Source organism: Haliaeetus leucocephalus, unplaced genomic scaffold (assembly GCF_000737465.1).
Source record: "Haliaeetus leucocephalus isolate CR32 unplaced genomic scaffold, Haliaeetus_leucocephalus-4.0 Scaffold76, whole genome shotgun sequence".
Lineage (NCBI taxonomy): Eukaryota > Metazoa > Chordata > Aves > Accipitriformes > Accipitridae > Haliaeetus > Haliaeetus leucocephalus.
Genome location: NW_010972512.1, coordinates 1,089,734 through 1,109,462, shown reverse-complemented (window position 1 = coordinate 1,109,462; position 19,729 = coordinate 1,089,734). Strand labels below are relative to the sequence as shown.

General features: G+C 57.0%; 2 protein-coding genes across 3 annotated transcripts; both read left to right on the top strand.

Moving 5' to 3' along the window:
* Positions 1-8: 8 nt before the first annotated feature.
* HTATIP2 (HIV-1 Tat interactive protein 2, 30kDa) lies at positions 9-2,536 on the top strand. Its single transcript, XM_010581976.1, has 5 exons — positions 9-182; positions 265-372; positions 498-635; positions 1,379-1,440; positions 2,027-2,536. The coding sequence occupies exons 1-5, from the start codon at positions 9-11 to the stop codon at positions 2,250-2,252; spliced, it is 708 nt and encodes a 235-aa protein (XP_010580278.1). The 3' UTR covers positions 2,253-2,536.
* A 5,336-nt stretch (positions 2,537-7,872) lies between these two features.
* RGS5 (regulator of G-protein signaling 5) lies at positions 7,873-17,175 on the top strand. Of its 2 annotated transcripts, none has more exons than XM_010580864.1 (5): positions 7,873-7,988; positions 13,068-13,178; positions 15,916-15,977; positions 16,096-16,262; positions 16,753-17,175. In XM_010580864.1, the coding sequence occupies exons 1-5, from the start codon at positions 7,945-7,947 to the stop codon at positions 16,912-16,914; spliced, it is 546 nt and encodes a 181-aa protein (XP_010579166.1). In that variant the 5' UTR covers positions 7,873-7,944; the 3' UTR covers positions 16,915-17,175. The 2 variants fall into 2 exon arrangements, with proteins under 2 accessions (XP_010579166.1, XP_010579174.1); XM_010580872.1 differs by having other exon boundaries at positions 7,945-7,988; positions 16,096-16,277; positions 16,753-16,914.
* The last annotated feature ends 2,554 nt before the right edge of the window (positions 17,176-19,729 follow it).

Genomic DNA, 19,729 nt, shown 5'->3' with positions numbered 1-19,729 from the left:
CCCTCAACATGGCGGCGGCATCAGGCAGCGGAGGTGGCGGCAGGGCCTGCTTCGTCCTGGGTGCTTCGGGGGAGACGGGCCGGGCGCTGCTGCGGGAGCTGCTGGCCCGGCGGCTCTTCGCCAGGGTGACGCTGGTCGGGCGGCGCCGGCTGAGCCTGGGCGAGGAGACGGAGGCGGCCGTGGTGCGCAGGGCCGGGGGTGCGGAGGGGGGGGTCCCCCGAGGAGCGGCCGGGGTGGGTGCGCTGACCCTCAGCCTCCCCGCAGGAGCAGGCGGTGGTGGACTTCGAGCGGCTGAGCGAGCACGCCGCCGCCTTCCAGGGACACGACGTCGGCTTCTGCTGCCTGGGCACCACCAGGGCCAAGGCTGGCGTGGTGAGCGGGACCCCCCCATCCCACCTCACCTCACCCCGGGGGATGGGGGCAGGGGTCCTGCCCACCCTCGCCCCCTGCCTGCCTTCTCCCTGCCACACCGACCCTCCTTCCCGCTTTCCCCGCAGGACGGCTTCGTGCGCGTGGATCGGGACTACGTCGCGCAGGCAGCGGAGCTGGCGCGGGCGGGGGGCTGCAAACACTTTGTCCTGCAGTCCTCCCAGGGGGCAAACCAGCACAGCCGCTTCCTCTACCTCCGCGTGAAGGTGAGGGGGCAGCTGGGGTGGGCTCCCCGGCGCTCCTGTAGGAGTCACAAAATGCCGGGATGCTCGGGAATGAAGCAGGAGCTGAGGTCTCAAGAGACACAAATGGCTCTGGGGGTCCTCCCGGTGCTGGGGGACAAGGGAAGGGGGCTGGCTGGACAGGCGTGCAACTGGCTTCGTCCAAAGCAGCGCGACACCTGCACGCAGCATCCGCCTCCCTCTTCAAACCACAGAAAGACCCGCGGGGGTCTCCAGCCCGGCCCCAGCTGCGCAACCCCAGGCTGGGATGGATGGTGTCACAGCTAGGTGGGAAGGCTCAGGGCTGTGTCCAGCTGAGATGTGAACTGTCCAGAGGGAGAGAGCCCACAGGCTTCCCAGGTGGGACCATACCCATCGTGAAAGTTTTCCCAGTGTGTTGTGTGCTGCAGCTCCCAACATCTGCTGGTTTTGCTGCTGTCTGCCAGTGTCCTGTGCCGGGATCCCCAGGCTGGACACTGTGTCCAGTTGCAGTTAGCATGATGGTTGCAAGGGTGCGCTGCTGACTAAAAGTCGATGTGTCCACCGAGGACACTCGCCCCACGATTGCTGCTCGCTGCCCAGGCAGTGCCTGGCCTGCACCACCTTTGCACTGGCATTGGTGCCATCCTGCACACAGCTCGGCGACTCTCCCCCCGATTCACGGGGCGGCATGGATGGTGCTTGCAGTCATCCTTGTCTCCTTTCATCCTGCCCGACTGCTCTGACAGGGAGAAGTGGAGAACCTGGTCCAGGCCGTTGGTTTTGATCGCTGTACCATTCTCCGGCCAGCGTGAGTAGCGGTGGAGGAGGGAGGGCACAGGACTCAGGTGGAGGGTTGCCAGGGCCGTGGGCTGGGAGACGGAGAAAGAGAGAAAGGATGTATAAGTGGAGGGCTGGGGAGGGAAGTGGAGAAAGCCACCAGGTGCAAATGCAGCTCCTGGACAAGCACACCTCTTCCCAGCACTGCAGGGAGCAAGTGCAGCAGTCTCCCAGTGCCCATCCCAACGCTAGTGTCATGTGCCATGCAAGGAGAGGCTTGAGTTGAAAGCAGAGGTTGGGGGACATAGGTCAAAACTTGTCTCTGCACAGACCTTGACCTTACACGGAAAGGGGATACTCACCTGTATCCTTGCAGCTGTACTGTGCTCTTGCTGCCTGGGAGAACTGGCATCCTGGTTTTGGCAGCACTGCGGGGAAAGGAGTTTAATGTCCCAGGGCTCAGCTCAGTCACTTTTTGGGACCTTGCCAAAGCCCCGTGGCCCCCATGTGGGTTTATCAAGCTGGGCTGGGCCACCAGTGCAGCGGGAGAACCCAGTTGCTAGCTTTGCCCCAGGGGATGGTTTCAGCCTGACCCACCTTACCTCCTCACTCTGCAGGGTGCTGCTGTGCAACCGCCAGGAGTCCCGGCCCACAGAGTGGATGGCCCAGCAGTTTCTGGGTGTTGTGGCTCGGGTCTTCCCCACTGCTTACTCAGTGCCTGTGGAAACAGTGGCCAGGGCTATGGTGGCCAGTGTGCTGCAGCCAGGCGAGGGGAAGGTGGAGGTGCTGGAGAACAGGGCCATCCACAAGCTGGGAAAGGCAGTGCCACAGCAGGGCACGTAGGGCAAAAGGGATGGGCAGGAAAGAGCTTTGATTCCTTGGCCCGTTCAGATGCTCTTCGGGGCCGAGGATGAATGCACACGCGGGAGAGGAGCGGGCTGCTTGCATGGCTAACATGGAGATAGAGGTACACTTCTTTGCATGGCAGGTGATTCTGTCAAGTGATCAAAAATGCAGCTCCTGGCTGGTGGGTGAGGAGAAACAATGTGCTCTGCTGCCTGGATCCAGCATGTAAATCTGGCTAAAAATGGTGTAATCCAGGCAATTTCTTGAATTCAGGCTGTAAATAAAATCCTATGAGTGGTCTGTTTGTGCCAGCTTTGTGTTGAAATTGTGTTTGCCTGCTGCACGTTGCCAACCCAACTGCATCTGTTCACAGATTGTGTCTTTTGGTGACACTTCAAGGAAAGCACACGGGCAAGTGGCCATGCTGTAGACAGCCACAGGACAGCAGAGACAGTGAGCAGCTGCCTGTGCTGAGGCTGCACCCCACAGAGCACACGGTGGCACCAGTGCCGCTTGGATAGCGGAGCTCCTGCAAGCTGCACAGCAGTTTCTTCTGTGCCTGGGGTGCTGGCTCTGGCAGTAGGTCTCTGCAGACATGCAGCATGTGCCTCATCCTCATCGATCTGCTCTGGGTGCAGAGGGACTGCTACAGGGATGCTGGTGTTCAGATCCAGGCTGTCACTTTAGTACCTATAGTAGCATAAACACCATGCAAATAATTGCATTGACTTGAAGACACCTGTCACTGCTGGCTCCTCTGGGATTTCCTTATGGACACAAGTGAACCAGAGCTCAGCCCTGTTCCCAAGGGTGCTCTGCATGTGCAAGAGAGGCCAGCCTCATGCACATCTTGGGGTGGGCTTGCCCCTGCCCCACGCTGCCCGGGTGCTGGAAGGGGAGCAGGTCCCTGCTGCAGGCACAGAGCAGGCTCGACGAGCAGCACTGTGTCCCAGCTGCAGCCCTGGCTGTTCTCAGGCTTCATGCTTGGGGTCGAGGAACTTGGCAGCTCAGCAGCTGGGATGCAGGACTTACGTGACTCCCGAATTCCCAGCTGGCCAGAGTCCTAGTGCTCCGGGTAACGCTGCTTTCTAGGGTTTTCTCCTCTTCGACCTCACCCGTGGCTCCTGTGTCAGTGACTTGGATGCAGCAAGTAGAGGGAGCTGGGATCCCCCGGCTCCTTCCTTCTGCACAAGTGTTTTAATATCAGGCTGGACCTCAGAAGCTTGGTGGAGGCAGTGGGATGGCGTAACCCCACACTCTGTGTCACCCAAGTGACTCCTGAACCATGCACAGGGCTTAGCTCAAAGGTAACAAATGAGGGGCCACAGAGCCATAATTACTGATCAGACTGTCCTGGTGAGAGCAAAAGCAGTAACTTTAATGTCAAAAAGGAAATGAGAGGTAGACTAGCCTTAAAAAAGGTGATGTGCTTATACAGGGGAGTGGAAATGAATACCTGAAGCGGCAAGACCTTAGAGGAAGTGGAAGTTGCATACAGATGAGAGAGTAAAAAAAGAATACAAGCTCTGGAAAGTTACAGGTGAAAGGCAGGCCACAGAAGATTTGAGGAAAACATCCCAAAGGCATAAAAATTAATCATGACTATGTGAGAAGCAGAAAGCTCTCCAGAGAGCCCTGGGGACACGACGTGATCAGGCTCTAAGAGAAGGAAAGAGCCATCATGGAAAAGCTTGGTGAGTTCCTTGCATTGACCTTTGCTGTAAAGGAGCTCACGCTAGATTCATTCCTTAGGGGACACACATTTGCATGACTGTCCCAAGGCACTGAGGGGAAAAAAAATTTAAAAAAAAAAAAAGCTAACCCCATTTTTAGAACACATGGTTAAAAATCTGCCAGAAGGAGCACTCAGATGAATTGCCAAATACTCGCCTGGGTGAGAATTACAGTGATCCCTCTACCAAAAAGCCAATGTTGTTAAATATGATGCTAATTTTTAAAAAGTTCCAGTGGGAACCAGGAAACTGCAAAGCAGCGAGGCTACCTTCTATAAAAGGCAAGTTGTTAGAAAGGATAATAAAGTCTTGAAATAACAGAGCCCAGGATAAATCTGGTGTAATGCAAGATTCCACGTGGCTTTTGAGGGGGCAGTTGCAAGGCACAAACCTAGAGCGCTCTTGGAGGAAACAGGCCATTGTGTACACAAGACAATCTGGTCCTTGGAGTGTACTTGGATCTCCAAGAAACCCTCCCAGAAGGGCTCTTAAAGAAATTAAGCTGTCGTGGGAAGAAAAGGAAGGTCTGGGTAGTTTCTTATTGGAAATATTTTCTTAGCACTCTAAAGCCTTGAAATGCACAAACCAAACATTTCTCACTGGACAAAGGTCTGCGGAAAATACAAGCTATTTCTGTGTAACCCTTGTTGCTGCTCAATGGTACAGGGTTTCTTTCTCAGTGCTTCAGATAAGTCTCTGCTAAAATGCACAACTGCAGTCCCAGCACACAGTATCGCTTCCTTATCACCTTCTCACATGAAGCTTTGTCGCTCGTGTTGGACCTCAATTTCCCCAACTTACTCTCTGCATTCATTAAACCCCCACGCTGGGGCTGCGGAAGAGATTACAGAGTATTGGTCACGGAACTACAGCAGAGCCACAGGAGCAGGGGATTTGCCCACCGAGGACTGAAAGAAGTAAAGTAGTTACAAGTCTTTAGGGGAGAGACCCAATTCCTCCCTGGGGTGTCACAGGGCAAAGCTCTAGGCTCCTCCGAGCAGCAGGAGCTCTGCAGAGCTGGAGCCATGCCCCTGGCATGCCTGGAGAGGCTGGCTGCTTCCAGGCCACACAGCCCCAGCTGAAAGGAGAGGATGTAAGGGTGCTGGGTGTCTCCTGGACCGCACTCGCACAAACCGCCTGATCCCACAGATCTGAGCTCCCCCGGGATTTCCGATGCTGACTTTATTATTGAAGATTAATGAGAAAAAACCACCGCACTCCCAACAGCTCAGCAGCCGAGCATGAGGCTGCGGGGGCTTCCCATGTGGTCCCGTGGCCCCGCCGCCCTTCCCAGCCCCGGCAGCTGTGAGAACCGCCGGCACCTCTCGCCCACCCCTCGCTGCCACCCACTCCCCTCTGTGCCAGGAGGTGCCCAGCTGGCTGGCAAAGCACCCTGCAAAAACAGCACCTCGGCCTCTAAGGAGCTTTTCAAAGCAGCCACCGAGCTGGCAGGCGCTGACCTGGCACTTGGGGTACCCTGGTGACATCCCTGCTAGCAAACAAATGGCCCCCCGACGTGCTCTTTGGCCCCGAGAGCAACTGGCACAGCCCAGCAAACCTGCTGAGCTTGCAAGGCTGCAGTCCCTTGGAGAGCTGCACCCCAGCTGCTGGGAAACAGGGCAACTGGGCTATCCCCAAATTGGGGTAAGGCACCTCTATGCTAGTAACAGAGCCTCCCCCCAACTCCTCTGTGAAAAGGGCAAGATGATAGCAGCCTGCAAAGGAGTGAAGTACCTCCATTGTCTGTGTCTGCCGTTGTTTCCTTTCCCCCCTCTGCAAGGCACAAGAGGGGCTGGCAGGCACATCAATGCCTGGCAGCACAAAGGGGCAGCCCCCCCCCTGTCCCGGGCCCCAGGTCTGGCACCCCTACTTGGGTGCATCTGGGGAGGGGGGTCTCTAATCAGCCCAAGCCCAGGCAAATGCCATTTGAGCACCTCACCCTCTGAAATTTTAGGCTGTACTTTTTTCATTCGATTCGCATTACAAACCAGTAAAAAGCTTGCCCAAGCTCTCCAGGGAGGCACAATTTCCAGCAGACTTCTAGCTTTCGGTTACTGCACTCACGTGCTGAAACGCAGACACCGGCTTGCTGCGTAATCCCAGAACAGCAGGAGACAGGATTGCAATGCAGGTCCAAAGTCCACCCAGGATCCAGAGCCAGGCATACTCCTGATACCACTTCGGGTGGGAAAGAGGTCCCAGGGCTGGGTTTAAATGTAGCCCTGGTCTGAGGGGGCAGGTGGGGCTGATCAGGGCAATTTTGGCCATTAGTGCCCTTGGGGTGTTGACAGCCAGGTTGGGAGCAAGGTCTCCTATTCCCAGCTCCGAGTGTTAAACAAGGCACTCGGATGCACATTTTCATAGTTGCCCAGGCAGCCGAGGTCAGGGGCAGGCACGTGGCAGAATTTCCAGGGTGAACCCTGAGCGAGATGCCCAGGGGATGCCCTGGCTGGGGTGAAGCAGGAGATGGAGGCAGAGCAGAGCCGCACACAGTCCGTGCGTGCCTGTGCTGGAGCAGGCGTAATTGTACAGGCACTGGTGTGGGGTGGCAAAGGTCTGCGTGGGTGTGAGCGAGTCCTGCTACACAAACTGCGAAAGAGTTGGCGCCGAGGCCCCCACAGCCGCGCCACCTGTGTTTGAGGGCTTCCCCCTTGTGCCAGCTCTAGTCCAGCCGTGCAGACCCCCACGACAAGCCATGCCCCAGGTGATCCAGCTGAGGATGGACTGTCACATCCCCGGTGGAAGGCAGGAGGGAAGCCTCCTGGGTGGCTGTGGTTACCCTCTCCACTCCAAAGAGTGTTAGGAGTGACTCCGCTGCAGCTGCTGGCTGCAGCACATCCTCCCCCTGGGTGGCCGTGGGGAGCCATTAAGTCGGGGCTTGGGCTATGGGACCCCTCAGAGCCAGGCTAGTCCCTGTGTTTGCCATGATTTGCCTCTCGGCAGGCAGCCTCACTTGCTGGGGTTGCACCTACACCGTGCTTGGGTGCCTGGCTGAGCCTGGGAGAAACTTGTGCCGCAGATGTCACGACTGGCTCCAGGATTGCGAGTTAGTGGAGCAATCAAACAGACCTTACCAGAGCAAACAGAAACACCATGACGCTGTGCAACACCCAAGCTTTTAGGTGAACAAGGGGCTGTGTCCTGGTGGGGCAGCGATGGGGCAGAGCCATGCAGGGGGAGCTGGGGACCGGTCCCTGCTCAGGCCCCACACCCCACATCATGGGCAGCTGTGGGCTCTGGTGTGTGTCCTACTGCTCTGAAGGGTGTGGGAAAAGTGTCCAAATTTTCCACATAACAAAATTCTGGGTAGGAATTCTTTTTGGCCTCATCAAAGCGTCACTGTCACATAAAACCAGAACATTTGCTATGATTAAAAGATGTTTGGGTTTTTTTAAGCTTACATTAAAGTGAATTTGTTAAGGAACAAAGGCCACTGTTATCCACCAGCCGATAACCACTGTTGAAACTCTGGATATTTTGACATTAGCCACAGCCTTTAAATCAACAGCAAGACTTCTTGTAAGCACTTTTATTTTTATGAAAGTAACATTTTTCATTGGAAAAAACCTTGCTTGAATGAAGCATTTCTACCTGGCTCTTCTAAATACTGACCTGAAGCCTGATATGTCATTAAGAAGAAACCCTGTGGGCTTCCTGAAGCCCCCCCAAACAGCAGCTTGGCCCTTCCAATTTGATTACCTGATCTCACCCCAGAAAACCCATGTTTTCCCCCCCTCTGTGAGCTTAGAGCGGAGAAAACAAAATCCAGAAGCCGCCGGGGCCGGGGCCAGCTGCGGCGGGACGGACGGCATTGGTTACAGGGCTGGCGGGGGTCCAGCTCCCGGTGCTATATAGGAGGGAGAGGGGGGAGCTGGGCTGCAGACGAAGGCACCGCTGCTTGCGTTAGCCATCGCTCATACTGTTCTTGCGGCCGAGGAGAACGACAGCCTGCCAAGATGTGCAAAGGATTAGCAGCGCTACCCCACACGTGCCTGGAGAGGTGAGAGCGGCCAGCCTGGGCACGCCGTGGGGGGGACCGGGGGGCAGAGAAGCTCATCCTGCAGCACATCCCCACGATGGACATCTCTTACAGGGACTGGGATCGTCCAGCTCTGGACTGGGAGGGAGGGGAGGGTTGCTGGCGGCGGCTCAGCAGGATGCTGCGAGTGGCTGGGACCCTCGGGGTGGGGGCAAGCGCTGATCCAGTCCCAAACTCTCCCCTCCGGAACGTCTCTGCCCCAAACCCACTCCTCAACCTGAGCTGCTCCCCTCTGTGGTTCTGGAGCAGGAGCGCGTTGCCTTCAGATCTTAATATTTGCAAAACGTGGGGAGGAAAAAAAGCAGGAAAGCGGTTGCCTTTCTGGGGCGAAAACAGCCCTGGCTCCAAAAAGCCTCAAAATCCTCTTTAACTGCCTGTGTCTCCCTCGCACGTGGATTAGCTGGCCCCGGTCCCTCTCACGAGGCTTGGCCCTGTGCAGAGCACCCGCTCTGTCCCGCTCGTGGCACCCATCCTCATCTTCATCCCCCTCTGCCCCAGCGCTTGCCTCAAAACCTGCCCCGGGTAGTGGTGGTGCTTCCCAGGCTTCTCTCACCCTTTGGGAACCCAGGCAGGCTCCCAGCCATTTCCCTGCTGATCGAAACCTGCTCTCTCCTCGGAGCTGGAGGGGTTTTGGAGGGGGTCCGGTGAGAAGCAGAGATGGAAGGGAGGCCACCGCACGAGGCTGGGGTCTCCTTGCAGCAGCAGGGCACTCGATCCTTCACCTAAGGAGGAAACTTGGTAGAAGACTTTACACGTGAATTACCCAGTGAGGATTTCCTCACAGCTGCAAATGCCTTAGTCCTGGGTTTTAGATGAGGGTGGCATTCGCTGACCTGGGAGGAGCTCGAGAGAAGCACCCCCTTCGCCAGCTGAAGCTGTGCCACCGGAGGCTGACGCTGCTTGCCTGAAAGCAAGGCAGATTCCCATCACAGGCACAAACGGGAGCGCGGACCTGTGACAATGCCTTTGTCTGAAATGTGCCTTTCGGCCATCCTCGTGCCCCCTCACCTCGTCTCCTGCAGCCTCCTCCTCACGGGTGGCCGAGCAGCACTCTTCCAGATGTGGGTGATCCACAAGTTTCTGCTCTGCTGTCATATATGTTACTCTTCTGCTACTTTCTAATACTAAATTAGTCTTTTTTTCCACTGCTGCTATGCTTATGCTTTCACTGACCTCCGTTATGCACTCAAATCCTCACTCTTGAAGGCAGCTTCACTTACACTTCTATACACGGAGTTAGGACTGAGTTTGTCCTATGTGCATCGTTTCGTATTGGTCTACGAGGCATTTCAACAGCTACTTCCCTGCCAGTCTCACGAGACCTTCCTGCAGTTCCTCACAACTGGTCCCAAAGTGCTGTACCCGGGTAGTGCAGTTATCTGCTGCTCGGCCGCTGACCCCCTTCTCCCCACGCACGTGCTATGTTTAACAGCACGGTCCCAGCCCGTGTTCCCCTAGGACTGTCCCCACCGAGGAAAACACACCATGTCCCCTCCGCGTTGCGTACTACCTTTCCCACGCCGTTCCCCACGCTGTCAGCCATGAAATGACCTTCCCCCTTGCAGCTGGGTCTGGAGAGCCCATCCAAGATCCCCTGCAGAGCCGAGGGGCTCGTACCCCTGACTCTCCCCAAGGCACGTGCTTGCTGGCCTCTTCAGAGAGGGCCGATAGTTTTGAAGGAATCTCTTCCTACTGCCAGAGCTGCCTCGACTCCTCTCCAATAGTCCATATTTGTCCATGTGTCCACCACGGCTCTCGGATGCAGCTGCTGCTGACTTGCCCGTACAGCATCACACTTGCAGCGTTATGGCTCCTCGAATGCCCCCTGGAGCCTTTTTTCCCCTCAAGGGGCATTCCCTCCGGCACCTCCCTGCCCTCGGGCACAGCAGCAGCTTTAGTTTTCAGCTCTAGCTTTAACTTCTCTTTGAGCTTCTCTTTTTTGTTTTGTTTTTAAAGCTGGAGTCTCTCCTGGCCCTCCCCAGCAGCCTTCTTGCTCTTGATGTGTTTGACAGAGCCCATATTTTCTTTTAACGCTTCTTGGAAGCTGTTTCTCAGACTTTTTCTTGGCTCGCTCCCATATGTTCTCACACTTAACCTTCCACAGTTTACGGTCCTCTTGCTTTTTCCCACTCGGACATAGCTGGGGGGTTTTTGAAGGATGCCTTTTCATTTATAACTGCCTTTTTTTACCCTGCTGTTTAGCCTTTGCTGAAGCCTTGCTTGAAAGCTTGTAATACATCTGCTGGAGGATGCCAGGATGATGTCTTTAAATAGTGCTTCCCTCCCGCCAGCCTGCAAGCGCTCAGCCCTCTGGCTGTCCTTTCTTGCTGCCTTTCAACAAGCTTCCTCATCTCCGCCGTCTGCCCTTATTTCACAAAAATCCCACAGCCGAGGACTTGCTCGGGGTGGTGGGGGGAGGTTCTTGCTGCTGTCCCCACTCCAGAACCTGCGGAGCTTCAGCAGGGTGGGCAACCACTGATGGTTCATCAACAATGCTATGGGATGGGAAGGAGATGGAGCCATCCAGGGAGCCCCATTGGGAGCAGCAGGCAGTGGGGCTGCGACATAGGTCCAACACCAATCCAGGAGACCAGGCTGGGGAGAAGCTCACTTAGAGCACAGCCCAAAAGAAGGCAGCCCCAGGGCTGAGCTTGAATGGAGTCTGGGGCCGTGGGCAGGGTGTGGGGCTCAGCTGGGGCTGCTCAGGGCCATTAGGACCATTAGTGCCCATTGAGCCTGACAGATGTTGGCCATAAGTCACTGTCAGAGGGTGGGAATCGGAGAGCAAGATTTTGAACCACGTCTAAGCATTATCCAGGAAAGCGCTTGCTGCTGCGTGAAGCCGCCGTCAGTTGCGTCCAAATCTTGTGTGTGTGTTGGCTTTGTCCGCAGCAGGGTAGGGGGGTCCTCAGGTTCTGCTCAGACAGCGATACCCACAGTGTCTTCCCACCTCATGTGTTAGATTTGGCTTTCTCCAGGCACAACCCATGTTTTCCCCCCTGCCTTCTCAGGACCCCTGGCATCCACCGTCCTCTCTTCAGAGGTGGGTGAGCCCCTTCCCCCTTGCTCTTCACCCCTGCTCCTGCCAGATGAAACCCCTGCGATCGGGCACACGGTCCGATCGCCTGGAGGGGACCGTCCCTGGTGCATGGCACCCGGCACCGGCAGCAGGTCAGCCGTGGCAGCATCCCCAGCTCTGCCCTCCTGAGCTTTGGGTGGTGGCAGGGAGAGGGACCAGGGGGCAGCTGGCATTTCTGCTTAGCCCCTCTTTGAAAGATGCTGCCTGAGCCCACGTGTCCCCTTCCCTGCGGAGCACCATGGCCACAAGCACAGATGTCTGGGAAAGCAGAGCCGAGGGAGAGGCTGTCCTGCCCCATCGGCTTTCCTGGGGCACCCTCTGCACCCACCCATTGCTTTGGTGTGAAGGGGGCTGCGGCTCCTGCCCCCTTCACCTGCTCCTCCTTGCTGCAGCTCTGCCATCCATGTGGGTCGTGGCTGTGCCACGGGGGTCCCAGCATGGCAGTGCCAGCCTGTGGGGTGCCAAGGGGCACCTGAGGCTCGCAGGAGAGCCAGCCCCAGGCTCTGGGCATCAGGAGCCAGCTCCGGCTCGGAGCATTTATCTGCATTTTATTTATTTTTTGGAGGGAGCAGGACGAACGGTGCATGGCAGCATCCCTGTCCCAGAGACACCGCAGTGTGGGAGCGTGGGGACCTCATCACCCTTCACCTAAGGTCCTGGTCTTTCCAGGCAAGATTCAAGTTTTCTCAGAAGTGCAAGCAGTGGAAGCTGTCCCTGTAGCTGCTGACATTTTCCATGAAAACAGTTGGGTTTCTGGGTCTGCTCTGCTCCGACATAGCAAGGGTGCGATCATCCACAGAGGGCTCCTGAAAATAAACAGCAGAGAGGAGAAGCGCAGTGAGCCCTGAAGCCAGGGAGCTGCTGGTACCGGTTTTGACAGCCACACTGTGGCAAAGGCACTGAGCCCAGCCGGCTCGTGGGGAAGCCGTGTGTCCCCTTGCTCTCATTCACCTTCTGGGCCAGCAAGATGACCTGGAAGCCACCAAATGTTGCTGTGCCAGGGAAAAGCCCTGCCCTGCAAAGATGGGGTTTGGGGGGGTCCATTTTCAGCCCTTTATTTCTTCAGTCTTATGCAGCACACCTGAGTGTTCTCTGCAAAAGCTCGGCTCGCTCTTGCTACCAAGGTGTGGCAGAGAGGAGCCTCCTCGGTGGCTTTAGGTGCTCGGGACCACGTTGCAAATTGTATTTCCACAAAAGGGAACATTTTGGGAGACAGCTGGACCTGCTGTCAAGCCCCGGGACCCCTCTTGTGTCTGTGTCCTCCAAATGGAGGTCTGGAGTGTGGCCTCGTGGCAGCGGTGCCTGGCACTCAGCCTTTGGCAGTGGGAATACTTCCACTCCCGAAACCCTTCTTCCCCCTCTGCCCAGGGAAAACAGCACCCGGCAGGTACCTGTTTGCAGGACCCTTCCCATTGCAGACATAAGGCTTATATATTACTTATCTAGAGACTACATAGATATATATATTAGGGCACCCTGCTCCAAATGCTGTTGGCAGCGGGGGGCTGGCGGGCGCAACGTGGGACGGGGCTCGGAGTGGGGCTGGCACCGCTGTGCAGCCCAGCATGGCACCCTGCACAGCCTCCTCTCCGAAGGCAGCTCCTTCATCTCACCAGCATTTCATCCAGGCTCATCACTATAGAAACTGAGTGCTGCACACACATCCCCTAATTCATCCTCAGAGCAGCCCGCCAGCTCAGCTGATAAAATTATCCCGGCCACAGATGGGGACAAAGCAAAGAGATCAAGACCAAGAGCTGCCGCTAATTCTGAGTGCCTGGTTTGAAATGCCTCAGCCAGGCGCCTTTACAGCATTAGGGTCCATTTGTTCATGTGTAATTAATTACACAGCTTTGTACCTCGCCAGTGGCCGTGGCGGGGTCCGTGCGGGCACAGGGCAGGGACCATCCCCACTGCCCCGTCCCTCTGCCTGACCTGCCTTTGCTCATCCCCTCCTGCAGGGCCAAGGAGATCAAGACCAAGCTGGGCACACTGCTCCAGAAGCCCGACTCGGCCATTGACTTCATCATTCCCTACCCGGAGAAGCCGGAGAAGCCGCCCAAGGCCCAGAAGTGAGTATCGTGCCGGGGCGGGCTGTGCTGGCACCCGTGCGCGGCCGGAGGGCTGGATGCGAGCCCCTTTTGGGATGTGGAGGAGCTGAAGCCCCTGCTGCGGGTGGGCACGGCTGGCTTTCCGTGGCAGGCAGCTCGTGGCACGCTCCTCGTGACCCGCCGGCTAGGTGTGGACTCTGAGAGTTACGTCAGGGCAGCATGAGATGTGCCAGGCAATACAGCTTTATGGAAAACAGATTTCTCGCAGAAACTCGATTTACTTTTGATGAGATTTCACGTTATTCGATAACGGTTTTGCCAGAGGCGTTCGGCACGTGGACTTCTCTGAGTCACCCGCCTGAGCCCAGAGGTGCCAGCCTTGCACAGCCTGCTGGCTTTGGGGTGGCAGCGTGTCCCCGAGCTGGGTGCACGGCCCCACGGCGTGGTGCCTGCCTCTGGGCAGCTCCGCGACGATGGCACCTTCTCACTTTATTGCCTTCGTCCTGAGCCTCTGCTCTCCAGCACCGAGCTGGTTTAATGACAAAGCAAAGCAGAGGAGAAGCCGGAGGGGCTGATGGGCTGTGCTGCAGGATTAACAGTTCAAAGGAGGCAAAATAAACCTTGAAAAGAAATTTTGGCTTAAATCTAGAAGCAGGATGGCTGCCTGGACGTAGGGTGATGGCCTCACCTGGGGTACCTCCAGCCCAGCCTCGGGCGGCTGAGCCAGGTGCCTGAGCTGCTGCCCTGACCCCTCTTTCAGCCACCCCTCAGCCCTGCCACCATCGGATGCGTGCGAGTGTCCCGGAGACACGTGCCCCTGTCCCTGGGAGTTGCTCCCTGCCCTGGAGCTGTGCCCAGACACACACGGTGCTGGAGGACCCAGGTCTGACAGCACCCAGACTATCGAACTTGCTGGAGGTAGGAGAGGCTGACTGGCCCAGCCAGCCTTGCTCAGGGCACCAGGAATGAGGGCTCGTCTTGAAGGGCTTAAGTGGCCACGTAAAGACAAAAACCAGGAGAGGCACGTGCCCACTCTTGACAAGGCCACGTTTCTATTTCCACTTTAAAATCACAACTTTTTCTTTTACATCAGTCCCCCTCCCCACGTTCCCCTTCGGCCCAGGCAATGTTACTCTAAACTGGTAACCCTCCCCCAAGGGATTGCTAAAAACCCCAAACAAACCAAAACAACCCCCAAACCCAACCCCAACGTGCAGACAAACACCCTGCTCACCCCGACGAGAGCCTGCAGAGAGCTGCAGTCACTTTGATGGCTGCAGCAGGGCAGGCGGAGCGCGACGGACGGTGCGTTTCGCACTCGGTCGCTGCTGTGCCCTGGATGCCTCTGCGAAGGAGACACATTTGTCCCCATTAGCTGTCCCCGCAGAAAGCCTGAGGACATCTTCGCTCCCCACTGGCTGGAGTTGTTTTCTCTCGCACTGCATCGTTGCGCAGCCTCGGCATCACTCACCCATCAGCATCTCACTCGCAGTTAATATCATCCCTGGGACATTCAGATAATGGAAAAGTGAATTTGGTAGTTTCCAGGAAATCTGGATTGTGTTGGCTCGCTGCAGCGATGCTCCCCCTCACCGGGGTGGGGAGACACCTGGCAGAAACGCGGGGTCAGGGGGAGCTTTTCATCCTTGAGAGCAAGTGCAAATGCAATTCGAGGTCCAGAAAGTGAACGATCAGAGCCCCCATCATGGTCTTTACTGCTGGGTGCCTGTGGTTTGATGACAAGTGAGGACTGGATACCCAACCTGAACAAGACTCGCATTTCTGCCATTCTCCTCTCCCCGCTGGAGCCACCTGAGGCAGACGGCTGGGTAGGAGCACCCTGCACTTTCCCCAGACCCACAGCTGAGCACCAAGGCCCCCAGGACCAGCAGGTTGTCCTGCCTGCTGCTCCCTCCCCGGCCCCAGGGATGCTCTGCTCAGTGATGCCCAGCGCTCAGGGGCATCGGGGGGCTTCCCTTCCCCTCCAGCACCGGGCATCGGCCCCCGTGGTCAACACGGCAGGAGCCCTGTGTCCCAGGGCAGCTTGGTCAAACTCCTTGGAGCTTAAAAAAAAAACCCCAAAACAACAAAGCCACAAACAAAAACACCCACAAAGCTCTTTAGTCCCAGTACAAGTGCCGCATTTAAAAAAAAAAAAAAGAAAAAAAAAAAGAGGGAAAAATACGCCCATGAAAAACACTGAAGGTTTTCACTGGGGAGGGAGGGAGCCGAGGCCTGTGTCCTGCCCTGCCGCGGGGCGTGGGAATGGGACGGGCGGGCTGTGGGAGTGGAGGGGCGCTGACCCCAGCCCCAGCAGCGCAGGGCTGGAATGATCCAGCCCCCCGCAGCAGGGAGCATCCTTCCCCACCCCAGCGGGAAAACAGGGATGCTTCCCAGCTGCCTGCAGAGCCCCCTGCTCTGCCTTCCCATGCACCGGCGCTGGGGCAAGGAGGGGACCCAGGGCTGCAGAGGGGACTCGCTTTGCAGTTCAGCCACATCTCTGCTCCAGCATCGGGGAATTCGCCCACCCAGCCCCATCCTCACCTTCCCTGGCACTTGGCTCTCCCCAGGAGGAGGGTACTCGTGCTGGCATGCAGCGGCATCCCCATTGCTTGACCATCTCCCCCACTCTGCAACAGTCTCCACAGACCGTTACTCCATTCCTCCCCACTTTTAAAGGAATTATTTAAAAACCTGGATGCCAGACCAGGGCTGTGGGGCAAGCATGGACCACCTGGGCTTTCTTTACTCCCTTCAGGCCATCACCGGAGGAGGCTCTGCAGTGGCGCGATTCCCTGGAGAAGCTCCTGCAAAATCCCTGTAAGTTCACGTCCCCCTGCGGTCACATCCCCTCATCCCACGTCCCCCCTGGTGCTCAGCAAGGGCTCAGCCCCCCTGGGACCACTGGTGCTCAGCGAGGGCTCGGCCCCCCCCCCAGACGGGCTCGCCAGCTTCCGCAGCTTCCTGCGCTCCGAGTTCAGCGAGGAGAACGTCGAGTTTTGGGTGGCCTGTGAGGACTACAAGAAAACCAAGTCCCCCGTGAAGATGGCAGAGAAGGCTAAGAAGATCTATGAGGAGTTCATCCAGACCGAGGCACCCAAAGAGGTCAGTGGCCACGGGGCAGGAGACGGTACCAGGAGGTCCCAAAGGAGAGTGATGGCTGCAGGGCACCTCGGACCACGGCTGAGGGGTTCAGAGGGCCGTACCCTCGGCAAGGGGCAGCCCCATCCCCACGTGCTGCACGCCCACCCGTCACAGCCCTGGTGCCCCTGTTTGGGTGCTCAAGCTCTGCTGGGCTGCCTCCTGCCACGGGCACCTCCAGCACACGCCTGGCCCCCTCTCCCCACAGAGGGCTTATGTTAATCATAAGGAATGAGAATTTAGAGTAATCCTCCTCCCTGTGTTAGCTTTGCTGCAGGGTAGACCTCATCCTTACAGATTAGCCACCAATAATTCCCCCAGATAAGTGAAGCTACTGCAGTCCCTCCCCGTAACGTTTGCGTGGTTGTTGGGGGGACAGAGCAGGCGAGGGGAGATGCCATCACCCACCCCTCACAAAGACAGGGCCCCCATTCCTCTCACACTCCCACCACAGGTGAACATCGACCACTTCACCAAGGCGGTCACCATGAAGAACCTGGTGGAACCATCACCAACCAGCTTTGACATGGCCCAGAAGAGGGTCTTTGCCCTGATGGAGAAAGACTCCCTGCCCAGATTCGTGCGGTCGGAGTTTTATCAGGAGTTAATCAAGTAGCAATGCGGAAGGGCTGTGCGAGGCATTCCCCGCGGGCGGTCCCACTGCTTCTGTCTGAACACCTGCCCCTTCTCCTGCAGCCGCTTTGCTTTCTTGATTCCACCCTAGAAGAGCACCCAGGGGTGTTGCTAAACATCTCGCCCCGTGCTTTGGACTGTCAGATGTCCTGATGTTTCCTCTTTTATGGTCTCTTTCCTCTCCCACAAAAGACCAATTAGCAGAAACCCCTGGTGATCCTCCCTGGGTTTGGGACCCAGAAGGGCAGTGGAGCAGCCCCAGCCCCGCAGTGACCGGGAGCCACTCGGGCAGCCGGCGCGTCCCTGGTGCTGTGGGGCTTGGCTTTAGTCGGAGGCTCTGAAGCACCGGCTCTGCCTTCTTAGGACTTCTTAGGCCATGACAATTTTTCTCCCAGTTTTGCCCATATCGCTAGTTTGGCTCAGGCTTGCTCCCTCTTCCCAGCTTCCCAGGGTGCTGCTGAGGCTGCGCAGGGCACCCTCACGGGTGCTCGCCTCCCTGCCTAAATCCAGCTCACCTGCAGCCCCAGGGTGGACATGTCCACCGCACGATCGCCATCACCCTGACTTTGGAAAGCTGCTGATCAGCAAGCACAGGGATGATGGCTGTATGGCAGTGATGGCTGTACGGCAGGGACGGTGGTCCGGCTGGGACGGTGGTACGGCAGGGATGGCGGTGACGGCTGTACGGCACCGCGGGGTGGACCTGGCTGGCACGAGCGGTGGGCAGAGCGAGCCTGCAGCACTGCTTCCCCAGTGACTCCACTCGGAGTCAGCTGTCAGGCAGCCTGTTTGCTTCACCCTAAAGACAGTAAAGAGGATAAAAACGAGATCTGTTTGTTCAAAACACCGGGACTGTTTAGCAACCCAGACTTCCCGCTCGCTCCAACCACTTGCATGACGTACCGAGCTCGCAATCTGCAGCCTGTGCCCGTGTCCCCAGTGCCTACGCGCAGCCTTCAGCGGTGCTGGTGGCTGGGGGTGTGCTTGGATTGCAGCTTCGGACGTTGCTGCGGTGGCTTCTTGTTCCAGTTGCTTCTCTCTGCAGTAGGCACACCAAAGCGATACTTCTGCACAAACCCAGTTGAGGGGCATCGATTAGAGGAGGGAGGAAAATCATGTCGGGGGAAAAAAATCCGCAATTGCAACTGTTCAGATCAATGAAAAAAAAACAGACCAACCCCCCAAAAACCAAACCCAAACACAAAACCATCGTTGGAAATATGAAAAATAAACCCCTAGCTTCTTGAACAGACGGCAAACTCTGCTGAGTTTGTGTAGCCTGCATCTCTCTCTCCTGTCTCCTCCTGTCTGCCCAGGATGTGTTTCCATAAGGCTGTCTCTTAAAAAGACCAGCTCTTTTCAAATGATTCAAAGCCACGCCACTGTTCACTACCAGAAGAAATCACATCTGAGGATGTGGCAAGGGCATACGCAAAAGGCGGCTGGCGTCTCATGTCAGCCTTGAGGCGAATGCGATGAACTCCCGCTCCGTGGGGCCTGGACGTCCCTGCGATGGTTTCCTGGTGCAGCATCTGCGCGGCCGTGGCTTGCAACGAGCTGCTTCAGCCGGCAACCCGACAGACGCAGGCAAAAATAACAAGCGACTGTGCTCCCAGCAGGCATCCCGGACCAGCCACCCCCCCTCAGGCTGCTCAACCTCAACTGCAAGTCATGAGACTCCATCCGAAATGCAATAACATAAACAACGGGTTTGCCAGCCTCTTCGAGACTTTAAAAATCTGATCAAAACCCCACCAGCCCCAAATATTTACACGTCGTCACTATGGTGACGAAGAAAAATACATCCCGAGCTGCAGGAAGTGGGCTGCTTTTCCAGGCAGGGATGGGGAGGCAGGGGAAGGATGGAGGCCATTGCGAATGTGACTGGTTTTTTCCTCTGGAGCAAATGGCCTGGGAACGTCGGTGCTGGAGCGGCAGGGGTTGATGCTCACAGGGCATTCCCCTGGGGTGAGCGCGGGGGGCGGCTGGGCAGCCCCAAAGAGCCCGCGAGCGGCAGGAGGGTCCTGTCGAAAGGGCGCAGGATCCCCTGGTGGTGCCCGCTGCCCGGAGCTGGTGGGCAGCAAGGGGGAGGCAGGAGCAGGGCTGGGCGCTGGAGCGGGGGCTTGGCCGGCCCTTCTGCCACAGGGTGCTCCCACCGCCTCTGCCCAGGCGCGCTCCCTGCACCCCCCTACCGTCTCCACGAGCTGGTGTCAAGACAAGCTGGTTCAGCATGTTCAAGCTCCCTATTCATAGCGTGACTGATAGAAATGCGAAAGCAAACAGGCTTCCCTGCAGAAAGACCCAGATCTTTCAGTTTTACTCAATCCTTTGGCAGCTATTTGCAGATACCCTCACGTTTCACCGTTAAATGCCAACGCTGGGATGCTGCTGGAGGCTGGCTTGCTGCGCGCCATCAAAACCTGAGATGTCGCTAGCTGCAACAGCAATGTGTGGGGCAGGGAGAAGGTGTCTGGGTATGTATGTGCCGAAAAGAAAGGTGGAGGCTGTATTCAGGAGATGTGAAACAGCTCTATTGGAAATCCCTCCCCAGCTTGATTTCTGCTGAAATATTGGAAACCTGCTTTCGGGGGTGATTGAACAGGTGCCAGCGAGCTACCTGGTGGCCATAAAATGTGTCCCCTGAAGTGTTTTGGATCTCTTGGGAAGTTGTGTTTGTGTAGAAGGGTCGTTTGGCTAATTACTCGGGCAGGCTTGCCCCAGAAAGGCAGCAATGCCTGTACCCACCCCACGGCCGAGCTTTCCACAGGCCCAAAGGTATTTACTGTTGGGCTGATACC